This window comes from Neolamprologus brichardi, chromosome 5 (assembly GCF_056152115.1).
Source record: "Neolamprologus brichardi isolate AB-2024 chromosome 5, ASM5615211v1, whole genome shotgun sequence".
NCBI classification, from domain to species: Eukaryota; Metazoa; Chordata; class Actinopteri; order Cichliformes; family Cichlidae; genus Neolamprologus; species Neolamprologus brichardi.
The window spans coordinates 31,544,619-31,560,173 of record NC_142108.1 but is presented as its reverse complement, the minus strand read 5'-3'; the positions used below and the strand labels follow the sequence as shown (position 1 = coordinate 31,560,173).

General features: G+C 41.0%; 1 protein-coding gene across 4 annotated transcripts in view; it reads left to right on the top strand.

Moving 5' to 3' along the window:
• Positions 1–7,413: 7,413 nt before the first annotated feature.
• Positions 7,414–15,555, top strand: part of itga7 (integrin, alpha 7) — a 44,021-nt gene continuing 35,879 nt past the window's right edge. For all 4 annotated transcript variants that reach the window (XR_015719059.1, XM_087841070.1, XM_087841069.1 and 1 more), the window contains exon 1: positions 7,414–7,901. Coding sequence is in view for 3 of the 4 variants with exons in the window: in XM_087841070.1 (XP_087697196.1) it covers positions 7,684–7,901 (218 nt within the window). In the remaining variant the exon portion in view is untranslated. The remainder of the gene's footprint in view (positions 7,902–15,555) is intronic.

The following is a 15,555-nucleotide window of genomic DNA, read 5'->3' as shown; positions in this document are numbered from 1 at the left end:
AAATATTTACGCGTGACTGTGCTAATGCTAAGGGTAGAGTTTGTAAGAGAGTATAATACCTCACCATGAGCAGATAATCATTGCGAACAAAGTTAACAGCTGCTTACAAAGTCATGTTCTCTTTGGATGTATTGCTATGTATCCGGGGAAGCAATGTTGAAGTGGTGACTGGTAGATGTACAGTCTCAGCTCTTTTGATGAGTTTTATTTAGTTTTGTTTTGGTTTAAATGGGTTTGTATGATTTATTGTGAAAGATATAATAAAAAAAACAACTTCTGTATGTTATATTGTGATGGAGGCTGCGGTCTGTGACCGGCTTCCGGTGCAGACGGCTCCCCATGATAGTGTTTCCTCACTTGGCTCATGCGTACCCAGTCCAATTTTACTTTTTAAGTGTGCGCGGGGGGGCTGCTTTTAACCATGTAAAGCACTTTGTGCTACATTTTTTTTTTGTATGAAAAGTGCTTTATAAATAAAGATTGATTGATTGATTGATGTGTTGTGATTGAGCTACATGTTTTTCTCTGTCCAGATGCTTAAATAAATATTCCATTTACAATGTAAATTATGGACACTGATTTTTGTGTTGTTCATTTATCAGTAAAGTAATAAAATATAACATTTACATTTTTTAACGGGTTCATAAAACTGCACCTGACTAATGGGACTAATTGGTTTGGTGAAATAACGAGAGGACGGTTGGCAGTCTGGCAGCTTCAGACGACCCGTCTATCTGCAGAGAGCAAATGCTGTCACACGGGTGCGGTGTCAATAATATGTAGTACAACTAGTCTGTGGGTTACTTTTGTTGTGTTGTTGTGTTGTTGTTTAACCGTCAACTGTGGAGAAGAGCTGAAGTGAAACCAAAAGTTAAAACTAATGAGAAATATTCAGTCTCTTTACTTTTCATGCAGTATTTTTTTTATTTCTCCTATAAATGGTGAATTCTGCTGTTGCTCGTTTTTCTGCTCTGATCTAACTGTCGACAGCAGTCGACTGATTCGCAGCATCATCCATGTTGAGCAATGTACAGCTAAGATTTTACATGGGATGATGTTTGCTCTCTCTGTGGTAACATAAATTAAACACCGGCAAGTTGATTAAAAGCTCGCCGCGACCACTTAGCCTGATTGGGTAAGTGAATCCAGATAAGGGAATTCTGGGAATGAACTTTGCACTGGTGTTATTTCTGTATTAGCTCTGTCTGGGACCTTTGCTCTCATACTTTTTCACATTCAGTAGATTTTTTGTTGTTCGTTATTCTAGAGCCGAGCCAAACATTTATGTCTCAATTTTACATCTGGTGTAAATTGGATTTTTCTTGCTGGTGCTTTTACTGCCGTGACTGTTAGTGAACTGTGGCTCAAACAGAAGCAGTAATATATATTATATGTAATAATAATAATAATAATAATAATATAACCTATTATAATAATATAACCTCCTGGACGAGAGTCTATTCAACACTAAAGATGTGATTAAAAATCAAGCTTTTACAAAAGCATTCAAATTCAATTCATTTCTGAAGAGTTATAACTATTATTATCATCTCTGCTTGTCTTTGTGTAAAAATCACCTTTACAAAACCACTGTAAAAAGCACAAAACATATATAACCCTTTAAATGAGCCAGGTACACCGGTTCAACAGCTGTTGACAACTTGATGATGTGACAAAACTCACATCATGCAAAACTGGTTTCTTAAATATGAATGGTCTCCACAGAGCACCAGGTCTAAATCCAACAGAGCACCTTTGGGAAGTGGTGGAAGATTTACATCATGGATGAACACAAATCTGCAGCAACTCAACTCTGTGATTCTGTCAGTACGGATCTGAGTCTCCAGTGCTTTTTAAATCTATGCCATGAAGAGTTCTTAAGGCAAAAGCTAGTCCAGCACCGTACTAGCCAGAAGTATATAATAATGGTAAAACTCAGATATACTGCACGTATATAACAAATCTAAGGCAAATCATAGTCTTCAATTCTATTCAACTCTGTCATGGTCCTGGGCCATGTTGGCCCAGTATTCTTAGTTTTTGTGTGTTCTTATATTTTGTTCTTTATTTATGCCTTTGTTCCTAGGTTGTTTAGTTAAGATGTTCCTTATTCAGTAACCCCCTGTGTGCCCCTCTGTCTATCTGTGAACCCTCGTTTCCCCTCCTTGTGTTTTATTCCATGTTTTCCCAGCCCATTATGTCCGTGCTCTCCCCGTGCTCTCTCTCCTCCTGTCTGAACCTCTGTGTACTTCCTGTTTTACTTTGACAGTCTCTCCTAAGCATGTGTCATGTTGTGTTCACTCCTGCCCTGTCTTGTTACGATTATCTGTGTCACCTGTGTTCCCCATGTGCTCCCACTTCCCTCGTTTACCCTCTGTGTATTTATGTCCACGTCTCCCTCAGTTCAGTGTCGCGTTCTCCCTCATGACTGTGTGCCCCTCCGTGTGTTTCCTCGTGAGTCAGTTCCTTAGTACTTCCCAGTTTAGTTTCATATTATTTTGTATCGCCTTCATCCTCTGTCAGCAATAAAGCTGTATTTTGAGTTCAGTCCTGTTTTCCCGTGGGTTTGCGTTTGGGTCCTGCCTGCACACAGCCTGATCATGACAAATTCAATCTATGTAATTTCTTCCATTCCCTTCAATAAAATATTGTTGCAATCCACACACACACACACACACACACATCTGCACACACGTATATATATATATATAAAATGAAGAAAAAGATAAGGCTTAATAAAACATTTTACTTGAATGAATCAAGTTTAGTTTTTACATCCATAAACGTGTCATTACATGTTTTCACCAGTACGAGAAAATCCTTCCCAAAGTGCACTCAGACAGATATAGCCAGAATGGGCATGCTTGGTTTTAATCCCATAATAACCAGCACCAGCTCCCTCTTATAGCATCTTACACTGTCCATAAATCAATACAGTAACAGTGCTGACTGCAGCAATCTCAACCATTGAAGCAATGTGGGACTAAAACGGGAGAAATGACCCTGACTGTGAGCACTGCTGCTGCAGTCTACTGTCTAAAATAAGCTCTCTCCTTGGAGCGTGGCTCAGACTGCTAATGAGCACTTATGTGGGGATGCCAGTGTCGTGGATAGTGTGGCAGATAATCTTTACAGCCAGCCAGCTTCACTGATTTCTTTCTCCTCGTCTCTTTCTTCTTCTTTTTTCCACTTTCTTCTATCTCAGCCTCTGAGTATGCTTTGTTCTGTCAAAAGGCATTCTTGTCTGGCTTCCCGCCCGAGCTGCCATTAAGATGTTTCAGCATTTTCTCCACATCCCCACACCCACATTTTTCCTTCTGTTCTAAGTTCTTCTGGTATTTTTATCTCAAAATGAAGCAGCTCATCTCTCACATAATAGACAGAAGGAACACTGTTTCATTGAATATAAAAGCACCTTTTTGATCTGGTGTTAGATAATATCTGGGACTCTGCGGTGAACCAGTGAGCTGTGTGTGGGAGCTCCGGCTGACAAAAGCACAAACTCCCCAGTGCCGGCTCTCGCTGTGGCCAAGGTGCTTCAAACAGACAGCGAACTTTTCCAAATGGAAACACAAAGAGCCACAACAGCCTCCATGTTTTTAAATCAGCTCCATTTAAAATAACTGCTAGCAAGTTTCCAACATTATTTATATTTTGGTGTTTTTCACTACAAATGAGTGCACATATCCAATTGACGTACAAAAAAGTCCCTTTTAAAAAAATATATTCTATAGAACTGGTTCAGTTTGGCTGTTTGTGTTATGGTGGATGCTCATGAAACCGTGTTTGGGCCCAGGCCAGTTTAACTGGTGATCATAATTTAGAGTTAATTCAAATAAGAATGACCAAAGTTAATGTCACATGTGTACAAAGAGACCTGAACCAAAAATGAGGAAACATCATCATCAACTGTTCAGATCCAGATAAACTTCTGAATTTATGAAAGGTATTTCTTGCGGGCAGTTTACAACTTTACACCTACAGTATTTGATCCTTTTGACTAAATACACAAAAAATATATACTTAAAAATAAAATAAAATAAAATAAAATGTTGTCATGCTAAAAAAAATGAAGGTGGTCTATGGTGAGCAGAGTCGAGGTTATACCTGGTAAACATGAGCATGTTAGCATGCTGCTGCTAGCAACAACAGAGCATATTTGGTGTGTGGTATAGATCAGCGGTCCCCAACCCCCGGGCCTCGGACCGGTACCAGTCCGTGAGTCGTTTGGTACCGGGCCGCGAGAGTTGAGGCTCAGGTGTGAAATGTATAGTTTTCAGGGTTTTTATCGGTTTTCAGCGTTATTTTGTTATCGTTTTGATCGTTAACTCAGTTTTCCTGGGTCTTTTCACGTGTGTTATGAATACATTTTCTTTTTTTTGGTACCGGTACTAGTTTTATTTTGCTGTATTTATCCGCGACACCTTAAAGGCCGGTCTGTGAAAATATTGTCGGGCATAAACCGGTCCGTGGCGCAAAAAAGGTTGGAGACTGCTGGTATCGATAACTGTTCATCCAGGACTAGATTAAATCAAAAGCAGTTACTATGTGTGACCCTCAAGTTATAATGACCAAGTAGTAGTTGTTATACAGGAATACTTGTTGTATTTATCTTTGTCGTACCAACATGGTTTCTTTTATCTATCATGCAAAAGGCATGTTTATGTCTTATTTTCTGATTTAGAGGGGATGTATTGACTGAAACAGCACTTGCCTCTGAAAGCCTCTGTCTGTTTATCCCTGTAAAGATCAGAAGAGGGACAAATATTTTAAGTAACTATAAACATTCTCCAGATATCTCTGAAACAGCAAATTCATCCTTGGCCTGCATATCTCCAGGCTGATTGAGGACATCTCTGATGCTGTTAGCCACGATTCACTGTGAAATATTTTCAAAGGGGAATATTAAAATAGATCCTAAGTCTATTTAAAAAATACTGACCTCACACACTTGTGCTTCCATTAGTCTTGCCACAGAAATGGGTTTTAAAGTTCCTTTAAAAAATAAATTAAAGCATCTGTGAAAAGATGTTTAAAAATGTCTATAAAAACTCAGGTATAAACATCTTTTTAGGGCAATAACTCACTTGAATGTGCTCATATATGGGATTGTTTTTAAATCCCTCATAAGGGCAGCAGGGGGCAGAGAAAGTTTAACAGCAGGTTCATGAAGCTGGTTCATGATGCCAGCAGGTCACATGAGAAGAACTGAGCCTCATCCTGCTGGAAGCTGGTGCATGTAGACACTGATAACACTACCACAGACACTAATCCTAAGCTTGTTTTAACGTTGAAGTCACACTGACCAACTAGTTTGATCAGCAGGATGATATTTGACTTTGATCAAAATGAGCTAAAACTCTTAATTATAAAAAGGAGCTTTTTTATAATGACTTTATTCTGGATTTAAGCTTTAAAACTGAAAGAGTTGCCCTTTTTTCTTCCTTTTAGTGTATTTGATTGCAGCTCAATCACTGATCCTTGTAAAAAGTTACACTCTTCTGTACACTGTATGTGTTAACTTGAACATATCCAAAATGTACATTAATTATGTTGATATTTAGCTTTCTGTCCACATAAAATATATATATTGCGTCAAAAACGGCAACTTTGAAAATCCTGCTCAACCCACATTAATGCGTTGCCACCTTTCACAATCAAATCTGAACGAACCCATCCCGACAGACCCCCCCTCCCCACGGGGAACAGTGTTGGGGAGTAACGGAATACATGTACCGCCGTTACGTATTTAAAATACAAAATATGAGTAACTGTATTCCGTTACAGTTACCGTTTAAAAAGGTGGTATTTAGAATACAGTTACTTTGTTGAAATAAATGGATTACACGGCGGTACTTCCCTGTTTCATATTGTGGCGGGTCAGGACTGTTTGGGTTTTGTTTGACAGCTACGTTCTGTTGTTCCAGGCGGCAGCGTTGCGGTTGCCATGGTTACAGAGTGACGCTCTCTCGCTCTGTGTGTTTCCTGGGTGAGAGAGGCCTTTTTGTTGTTGTTGTGCTAAGCTAATAGGCAGAATGCTACAGGTATAGCTCTAAAGAATGTAGCATCATAGGCAGTGTAGTCCGTGCTGCAGGGAGAATGGACTGCCATACACGTTATGTGTCTGTGAGCGCGAGGAGGGAGAAAAAGGAAAAGTACGAGCTGTCATCGAGCAAAAACGGGAGCTGGAAGCATGTAAATATAATAATAACCACTGCAGCCAAGAAGAGAGCCTGACGAGCCCAGTTGTAAGTAAGCTATTAAGACTCGACTGTACACCGTGTTCGTGTTTTCCTCCAAACAATAAGTTCCGTTGGAGCAGCCTTTCAACGCCTCTCTCTGTCTCTCGCTAGCAAAGTTGACCCAGACAACAAAGTAAAGCTAGTTTTCGGCTACGAGCCCGACACAGAACCCACCGTATTAGCCAGAGGTCCCTTTACTACGGTTCGGAGCCGCGGACCTTCAGTAATAGTAATAAATCACATTCATGTAGTTGTAAAATGCATGATAATATGTTAAGTAATCAAAAGTATTCAGAATACGTTACTCTCATTGAGTAACGTAACGGAATACATTACAGAATACATTTTGGGGCATGTATTCTGTATTCTGTAATGGAATACATTTTAAAAGTAACCTTCCCAACACTGACGGGGAAACAGGTCCTAAAAACCTGTAAACTCATTCCAAGAATACCACCTGTTTGTGTAATTAATGTGCAACTGTTTGCGTGACGTTTATTGTGTGGGCAGTTGAGGTGACACGCTGACAGCTGCGCGCAGATTTGACCTCAGAGAAACAGAAATTTGTGTGGGTGTAGTCCCATTTTGTTAGAGGGAGTATCTGCTGCTGATTATGTCCCTGTTGGCACTGCTTAGTCACAGTGCATACATTATTCCTCTCTGTCTTTTCAGGAGAGCTAAAGGCCTGAATTAAAGTTTCCTGGGTCACTGTGCACATTTCTGCCCCTTTTGTCCTCCAGATACGTTCCAGAGATGTCGGGGCTTTAAAGCTAAAAGAACATTGAGTTTCTTGTATGCATTAACTTCTCAAGTCTCAATATTGTACCCCAATTTCCCCCTTTATGTTACTCCGATGTACATGCACCTGCAGCAACAGGTGGTCGCAGAGGGAGGCACTTTGGAGCGTGTGAACTCAACAGATAAAACAGTCTGCTGTCTTTTCACCCGCTCTCGCTCTGTTCAATGGCCTCCAAGTATCCGGACAACCTTGCCTGGTATTTTGGCACAAGTCCCTTGAGTGTTGATGTCAGCTGAGAGAGGGGAGAAAAGGAGGGAGGGAGGGAGGAAGGGAGGAGGGGATGAAGGCCTGAGATTGAGAGGAGGGGGAGGAGTGAGCGGGCTATTCAAGGCACTTGTCCTCTGTCTCCCTCTGAGCACAGAGGAGGGGGAGGCGCACATGCATTGAGGGAAGCACACTTGCACACATAGTAGTAGCAGCTGCATTTTCACAGGCTGCTCTTCAGACTGACAGCAGCAAACGGAGTTGAGAGGCAGCGCAATAGAGCGAGGGAAACAAGGCAGGCGTCCAGAGAGGAGAGCAAAGCAGAGGAGGCTCACACAGGGTTTCCCCTTACTGCCCTTTGGCTCTCTGGGACCCACAAAAGGAATCTCCTCTGTGCTCTGAGCTGAACTTGCTTTGCCAGAAGACCTGCACCCCACTATGGCAGCCCTGGTGGGACATGGGAACCCTTGTCCCCTCTCATCTGATTCCTCTAAACTGTGGACTACCTTTATTTTGGGTGTGTTGACCCTTTCGAGTCAAGTCTGGGGCTTTAACTTGGATACTACTCACACACTGCATAAGTTGGGAGACCCTGGCACCTTCTTTGGCTTCTCTCTTGCGCTTCACCAGCAGCGTAATCCAGACCCTCAGAGCTGGTGAGTGTGAATGCGGCACTGAGCTCGTCCTGTGTGTCCTGTGTGTTTCTGACTCAGGTCAAATATGTGATGTCTTGTGTGCGCACCTGCGTCTCATACAAAAGCTCATCACGAGTTCATTCTTAGGGATCTAAAATGCTAATGCCAACACAGTCAGCATTTCTGCACTGCATCAATTTGTCAAATCACTGCTTTGCTGCAGTAGTTGCTTATGTGCAGCGTCTGCACCGAGAGGAGAGTGGATGAGTGCAAGCTTCCTGAATCAGAAGTGAGGATCTGATTTCTCTAAAAGGTAGAAGAGCGTTTTTAAGTCATTCTCTTGGAGGAACTCATGTCCCATGAAGTGTAGAGTGAGGAGTGTCCCTCAGTCTGTCTGGTTGTGCATATGAACCCAAAGTTAAGCTGTTGATGTGTGTTTGCTCTTTGATCTGCTGTTTGCCGGCAGCTGTTTTGATGAGTCTTCCAGTGTGACCGGAACACTCACGAGTCCTGTTCCAATCCTCCAGCAAGTCATGAATAAATGATAACAACAAGCCTGCGTGCAAATCTTCGGACGTGTTTACGACAGGGCCGCGAATAAGAGGCTGCCTAAGTTCAGCTGTTTGGAAGCTTTGTGGTTAATATTGACGAGATCTGTTCCATCTGATTTGGTGTATTTTCTTTTAGTCGTGAATTTGGTGCTGCTTTTTGTCAAACAGTCTCTGCTTAGATTAATACAGTGCACACTATCTGGTGAGATTCAGAAGATTAAGTAAAGTTGCAGAATTGCAAGAAAAATCATGCATATAAAATAATTACATATATCACAGCAATCTGTATTTTATAAGATCCTAACAGAGAAGAATACACATGTATTCCGACAGTTGAACTATAGCTGTAAAATAAATAGAGCAGCGTTTGAGGTAATATCTCCCTCTGAAATTTACTGATTTATAAATGTAATGTTAGCTCCAAACCCCAAAATAGCAAATGCAAGGTTCATGTCACATGTCTGGTATAAAGGAAAATTAATGTTTAAGGATGAGGGAATTAACTTACTACAAGCTCCTGTTTTGGAGCTCCATATTTAACTGCTGGCTGCTTAGTTTACCCGGGCTGGAGTCACCCTGTCGCCTGGTAAGACCAGGGGAATGACATCAGACACAGTCATGTCATCCCTCTGAAAACCAGCGTGCTGTCCAGCAGCATTCCTGGGACTTATTTTTAAAGGCAACTACCAGAATACTGCATTGTATCACTGAATGCTGTGTCCTGAGTAAACAAGGGATAAGACTCCAGCGAAACTGTCCATCAGGGATGTTAGAGCCAGAGACAGTCAATAAAACTCTGACCTGATGTGCTGATGTGATGATGCATCTACTGGAAGAGAGTGGCATGAATGATGTTGCTGGGAAAGTACTTTGCGTTTGGATGACTTTATAGTGATTTCATCCTCAGCCGGTCTGTGCAGATGACTTTGCAGGGTGTAGCCAGCCAGGGTTTTAGAAATATTGAATAATGGGGCCCAAAACAATTTGACTATACACAAAGAAATGTATTGTATTACAAATTTTATCAACTTTCAGCTTTGTTACTCTACATTTTTTCATGAACACCGATGTCCTTTAAAAGTGTTTAGCTTAAGAAATGAAATCATTAGGTCAAAAGGTAAAGCAGCCTTTTATGCCCACGTTTGTGGAGGAGAAGCAGTCTGAGAACATTCTGCCATTTCAGCAAAACGATTTTAGAAAATATTATTTTTAATAATGGCCACACTGACAAATGCAACGCTTTTAACTCTGTTTTTAGTTTTTACCGTCTCCTGAAGAAAATACACGACTCTTTAGCCCACAGGTGTCGAACTCCAGGCCTCGAGGGCCGGTGTCCTGCATGTTTTAGATGTGTCCTTGATCCAACACAGCTGATTTAAATGGCTAAATTATCACCTCAACATGTCTTGAAGTTCTCCAGAAGCCTGTTAATGAACTAATAATTTGATTCAGGTGTGTTGAAACAGGGTGATATCTAAAACCTGCGGGACACCGGCCCTCGAGGCCTGGAGTTTGACACCCCTGCTTTAGCCGCTCTCAGTCCACCAGCTACAGCTGTGTCTGTTAACTCTTTCATGGCTTTTTTAATTTCTCTTTGCTATTTGGGCTGATTGGGACCTGATGAATACAAAAACAAAGAAATACCAGATTTTTGTTTTTGACAAAAATGAGATCCACATTTGTTTTAAATTTTGATACAACAGTGGCAGTATAACGTCTTCGTAAGTGGATATCAGGCCCTTGTAGAGCAGAATTTAGTATTTTGGTCTAGACAACCCAAAATGTGATGTCCACATATGTGGACGCCAGGTCCTAGGAGGTGAAACAACTTGTTCATTAACTTATTCCCACAAGCACTTTTTTTCTAAGCTGTTTATAAGCGCTGCCTATCTAACATTCACACATGCATTCACACTCTGATGGATCTTGGATATTTGGATATGCAGACTGGAGCAGACTGGGATCAAACCACCAACCTTCCAGTTAGTAGGTGAGCTACCACCTGAGCAACAGCCTGTAGTGATGTGATGTCCACATGTGCGGACGCCAGATTAAAAATGCACAGAAACTCACTGCACTTAAAAACGATGGGTATGGTTTGCAGAAACAAATGCTCAGGAGTCAAAATCAGATATTTTGGTAATACAATAAAATTTCATTTTCTTTGTAGTCGTTTGAATTTAACATGTAATAAAATGTAACATTAATGTGTTAAAAAGCCCACATTAATAATATATTCCACATTGTTTTTACCTTAATTATTGTGTGATAATTAACTGTAATGACATGGTTATTGCCTCTGTCTTTAAACCACACTATAACCCCACTATTACCATATTACTTTAGAGCTGTAATAAGAAGTACTACCAATAATTTTTATCCTTCTCAGAGTGTGTTCTTGGATCACCAACACAAAATCATTCTGTGCCATTTTGCGTGCTTTTAAGTCATGTTTTAATTAGATTTGAGGTAAAGTCATAAATTGCATTAAAATAAAAATCCTCTTAGGGGCTATGAGACTTTTGGAGTTATGTTTATTAAAATAAAAATGGCTTTCAGCGGGAAATGGAAACCATCCAGTGTGTTACACTCTGGACAATCCTGACATGTTGTTTTTAGGAACATAATGAAAAAATAATTCTTCCATGTATCTTGGTGGGAAATTCTAAATATTGGAGGTTTTATTGCCCCTTCAGAGATGTATTATTCAGAAGCAGCACAATAGTTATGCTTCCTGTCTGAATAATACATTTCCATTAAGCCTTATGATAATTCCCTCTGTGTTTTTGCATTTCCTATTTGGTAGTTTAGTCTCCGGCCCTCGTGAAGCCGTCTGCCTGAAACTTATTGTAATCAGATGCTACTGACTCACTTTCTTTTTGTATGATGAGGGTTTGGGTTACTGTCACCTGTGGCCATAATGTCTTACAGTCATTGTGCGTTATGTCACTCTATTCGACTGAGAAAATGATATTTTTGCTTTGATGCCCTGTGCTGTGCTTACTCATGATTAAATCATACTATAAAGTAATGCGAGTGCTAATACAGATCAGCGTAGTCATGCTGTCGCTGCTGAAAGAGTTTCACCGCCAGCGGCTTTGGAGTTTCACGGTTTATCGGAAGCTGAGCAAAGATCAGAAAAGGCAAGACTGTTTGGCGTTGATACCGCGTACACAATGACTGCCTTTTTGTTCAGTTTTGCAGCATCAAACCTTGCAGCTTATTTTCAGCATGGCAGTAAAGGTCAACCCATGTGACACAATATTATCATACTGACTCACATACTGTGAGGACAAGCAGGTCGTTGACACGGCTGAAGTAAAACTAGGCCACAGTTTAGAGCCTTTTGTAAACCTTTGTTTTTCTTCCTGAGCACAGGCCGAAGCTTAAACGAGAGAATTTCATCTTTTGCTGCTGACGCCAAACAGAGGATGAGACGTGATGGGTATTTGAGTCTAAGTTATGTGTACGTCTGCTATTTTTAATGCTAAGAGAAGTGCTTCTGCTATTAGTGTGCTGCCTGGTGACGACGGGAATCTCCCTGGGCTTGAGCCCCCCACTGCCTGTTTACCTAAATTTAAATAATAAATATCTTTACGCTGTGGTAAGTCTGCCCAAAATAATTAAGAAAAAGTTATTCCTATAAGACAATATGCTCTAATATTGTCATAATTCATTAATAATGTACAGATTTCTCAGTTTCAGAGTGCTTAACACATGTCCGTCTTTGCTAATCCTAGCTTGCTTTTTTCACTGAAATATCTGTAACATCACTTGTGCATTATCAAATTCCATCAGTCTATATCAAAGTCCAAATTTATATAATAAATCCATATGCTGCAAAGCCACACATCATTGACAATACTGTTATACTGTGATTTATCCTGCACTGCGTTGCAAAGCATTCATAGGAAAAGTAATAAAGTCTCAGGTTGCAGTAGGGGTCATGTTTACATGTGGTACTTCTGAGAGTAGACACAGTCTGCCTCAGTGCCTGGGGGGCCACAGGTAGCTGACATAGTCACAGACATCGTGTCTGGAGTTTGGTTTCATTGGCTGAATATGAATCCAAAGCAATGCTTTCTGAGGCCGAACAAATCCTCCTCTTGAACCGAAGGTGTGATTAACACCCTAAGGAAGACTGGGACATAGGGGTGATCACATGCTGAATTCCAAAGACATACAGAGTTTGCAAAAGAAGAAGGGTTTGACATTTTGGGAAACATCCCCATGTACCTTGTTGTTCTGCTTTGGAGAAGAGAAAACATCATAATTTCTAAAAACATCATAGAACCATACAGAAAATGTACCGAGCAACAGATTAGATCAACAAACACTAAAAACTGGGGGAAACAGGTAGTCTGTGCCTGACCTAATAGAATATCACAGTATCGTGACTGCCTGCCACACTGCTGAATCGTGACGCATCCATTGAAGTCATAGTGAAAATTTTAAGTGGAAAGTGGAACTTGTGCCAACATCTGGCAAATGGCCTGCATTTGTATAGCGCTTTACACTACATTCAGTCATTCACCCATTCACACACACATTCACACACTGGCGATGGCAAGCTACATTGTAGCCACAGCTGCCCTGGGGCGCACTGACAGAGGCGAGGGTGGCGCCACATCTGCTCAATGTCTTTAACGAATGACTCAACACAGGAATTTGCTTTATATAATTAGTAATTATATTTGTTAAGGGGCATCTACACAAGAAGTGATTCAAAATGACATGATGATCAGCAACTGTATAAAGTCACTGACTTTAAGTGATAATGGGTGAAATGCATGCTAGTGACAGTTGTTGGTTATCAACACTGAGGCAACCAATTAAAGCAGCTACCACTGAAAGCTAAAGATACCATTAACTGATATACAACAGGGTAATAAATACATTTGAGCATTACCATGGCAACAAGAGCCAAGAAGGTCATGACCAACTGTCTTAGTAACGAGCAACGACTGAATCGCTTCATGTTTGGATGTCGCTTGAGAGATGATCTGACCAAGAACAATGTAACCATCTTGCCATCTGCCTCATTGCTTTAAAACCACAGTAAGTTATGGCCAAGGAGACAATGTCACCGTCACAGTGATGTTTTCTGGAAAAAGCTACCTACCACCATATAAAGTCATAAAAGCTGTGTAGAAAGACTGAGTTTCCATTTCTTGGGTTCAATGAGCTGTTCACTGACAGATTGTTACCTCGAACCAAGACAAGCTAGGGGTGCATTGTTTCTCAGTCTTTCACTGTTTGTCACCTCATTTCTGTTGCTTCTGTTAGTACTCCATGTGTTAAACTGTGCACACTAGAAACTTGTGAAAACCTTAGTGAACACTGCAAGTTATGCACTCATCAGAAATGATGAACTTCCATAGTGAAGACAACGATTCAAACAGCAACACATGATGACGTGTCCTTCTCCTACTAGCTGAAAATTGTTTGGCGGTCCCTCACCTTCAGCTCAACAGCCAAGATCAGTCTTCCACATTTTGGACAATACTCCTGATTTTATTTTATGAATTATGACTCATTCACAGTATTCCCCATCCCTCCCTGTGGTGTTTCATTCGTATAACACACACATATACAGTGTTGGGAAGGTTACTTTTAAAATGTATTCCATTACAGATTACAGAATACATGCCCCGAAATGTATTCTGTAACGTATTCCGTTACGTTACTCAATGAGAGTAACATATTCTGAATACTTTAGATTACTTAATATATTATCATGCTGTTTACAACTACGTGAATGTACTATTGCTGTGATTTATTACTGTTACTGAAGGTCCGCGGCTCCGAACCGTAGTAAAGGGACCTCTGACTAATACGGTGGGTTCTGTGTCGGCTTGTAGCCGAAAACTAGCTTTACTTTGTTGTCTGGGTCAACTTTGCTTGCCAGAGACAGAGAGAGGCGTTGAAAGGCTGCTCCAACGGAACTTATTGTTTTTGGAGGAAAACACGAACACGGTGTACAGTCGAGTCTTAATAGCTTACTTACAACTGGGCTCGTCAGGCACTCTTCTTGGCTGCAGTGGTTATTATTATATTTACATGCTTCCAGCTCCCGTTTTTGCTCGATGACAGCTCGTACTTTTCCTTTTTCTCCCTCCCTCGCTCACAGACACATAACGTGTATGGCAGTCCATTCTCCCTGCAGCACGGACTACACTGCCTATGATGCTACATTCTTTAGAGCTATACCTGTAGCATTCTGCCTATTAGCTTAGCACAACAACAAAAAGGCCTCTCTCACCCAGGAAACACGCAGAGAGAGAGCGTCACCCTGTAACCATGGCAACCGTAACGCTGTCACCTGGAACAACAGAACGTAGCTGTCAAACAAAACCCAAACAGTCCTGACCCGCCACAATATGAAACAGGGAAGTACCGCCGTGTAATCCATTTATTTCAACAAAGTAACTGTATTCTAAATACCACCTTTTTAAACGGTAACTGTAACGGAATACAGTTACTCATATTTTGTATTTTAAATACGTAACGGCGGTACATGTATTCCGTTACTCCCCAACACTGCACATATATATATATCTATAAGTGATTTTAAACAGGACACAGCAGAACTTCTTCACACATTTATTACACAAAGAAGAATTTACGGGTGCTCATTTACATTACAACAGGCAGATAAAAGCTGCTTTTTCACCCTGGCTTAAGAGTTTAGAATGAAGCGTCCCCACTTTCCCCTCCCTAATTCAATTCATGATTTCTTTTCCCGCTCTCTCTTCCCCCCTTTAAGTTGATCCCACAGTAACTTTCTCACTAAATCTCCCAGAGGCCATTCATGTGAAAGCCTCATAAATGTAAGAACTGTTGCAGTGCTTATTTATATGAGGGATCAGAAAAAGCAAAGGCTATGCAGCACGAGCTTTATAGTCTCTCGTGCACATACACTCGATTAATGCCCTTTTTTTCTGCCTCCCAATCACTCTCTGTCTATTTAGCATTCCTCTGTTCCTCTGCTGGACTGCCTGGGCTTGGACAAAAGCTCGGTGGGAAGCAGCACTGCCTGGTCCAGAGCTTTCAGGAATATTACTTTGCAGACTGCGTGCACACTGAAAGCTGATGCACAATCTGCAGCGTCAGGCTGAAACATA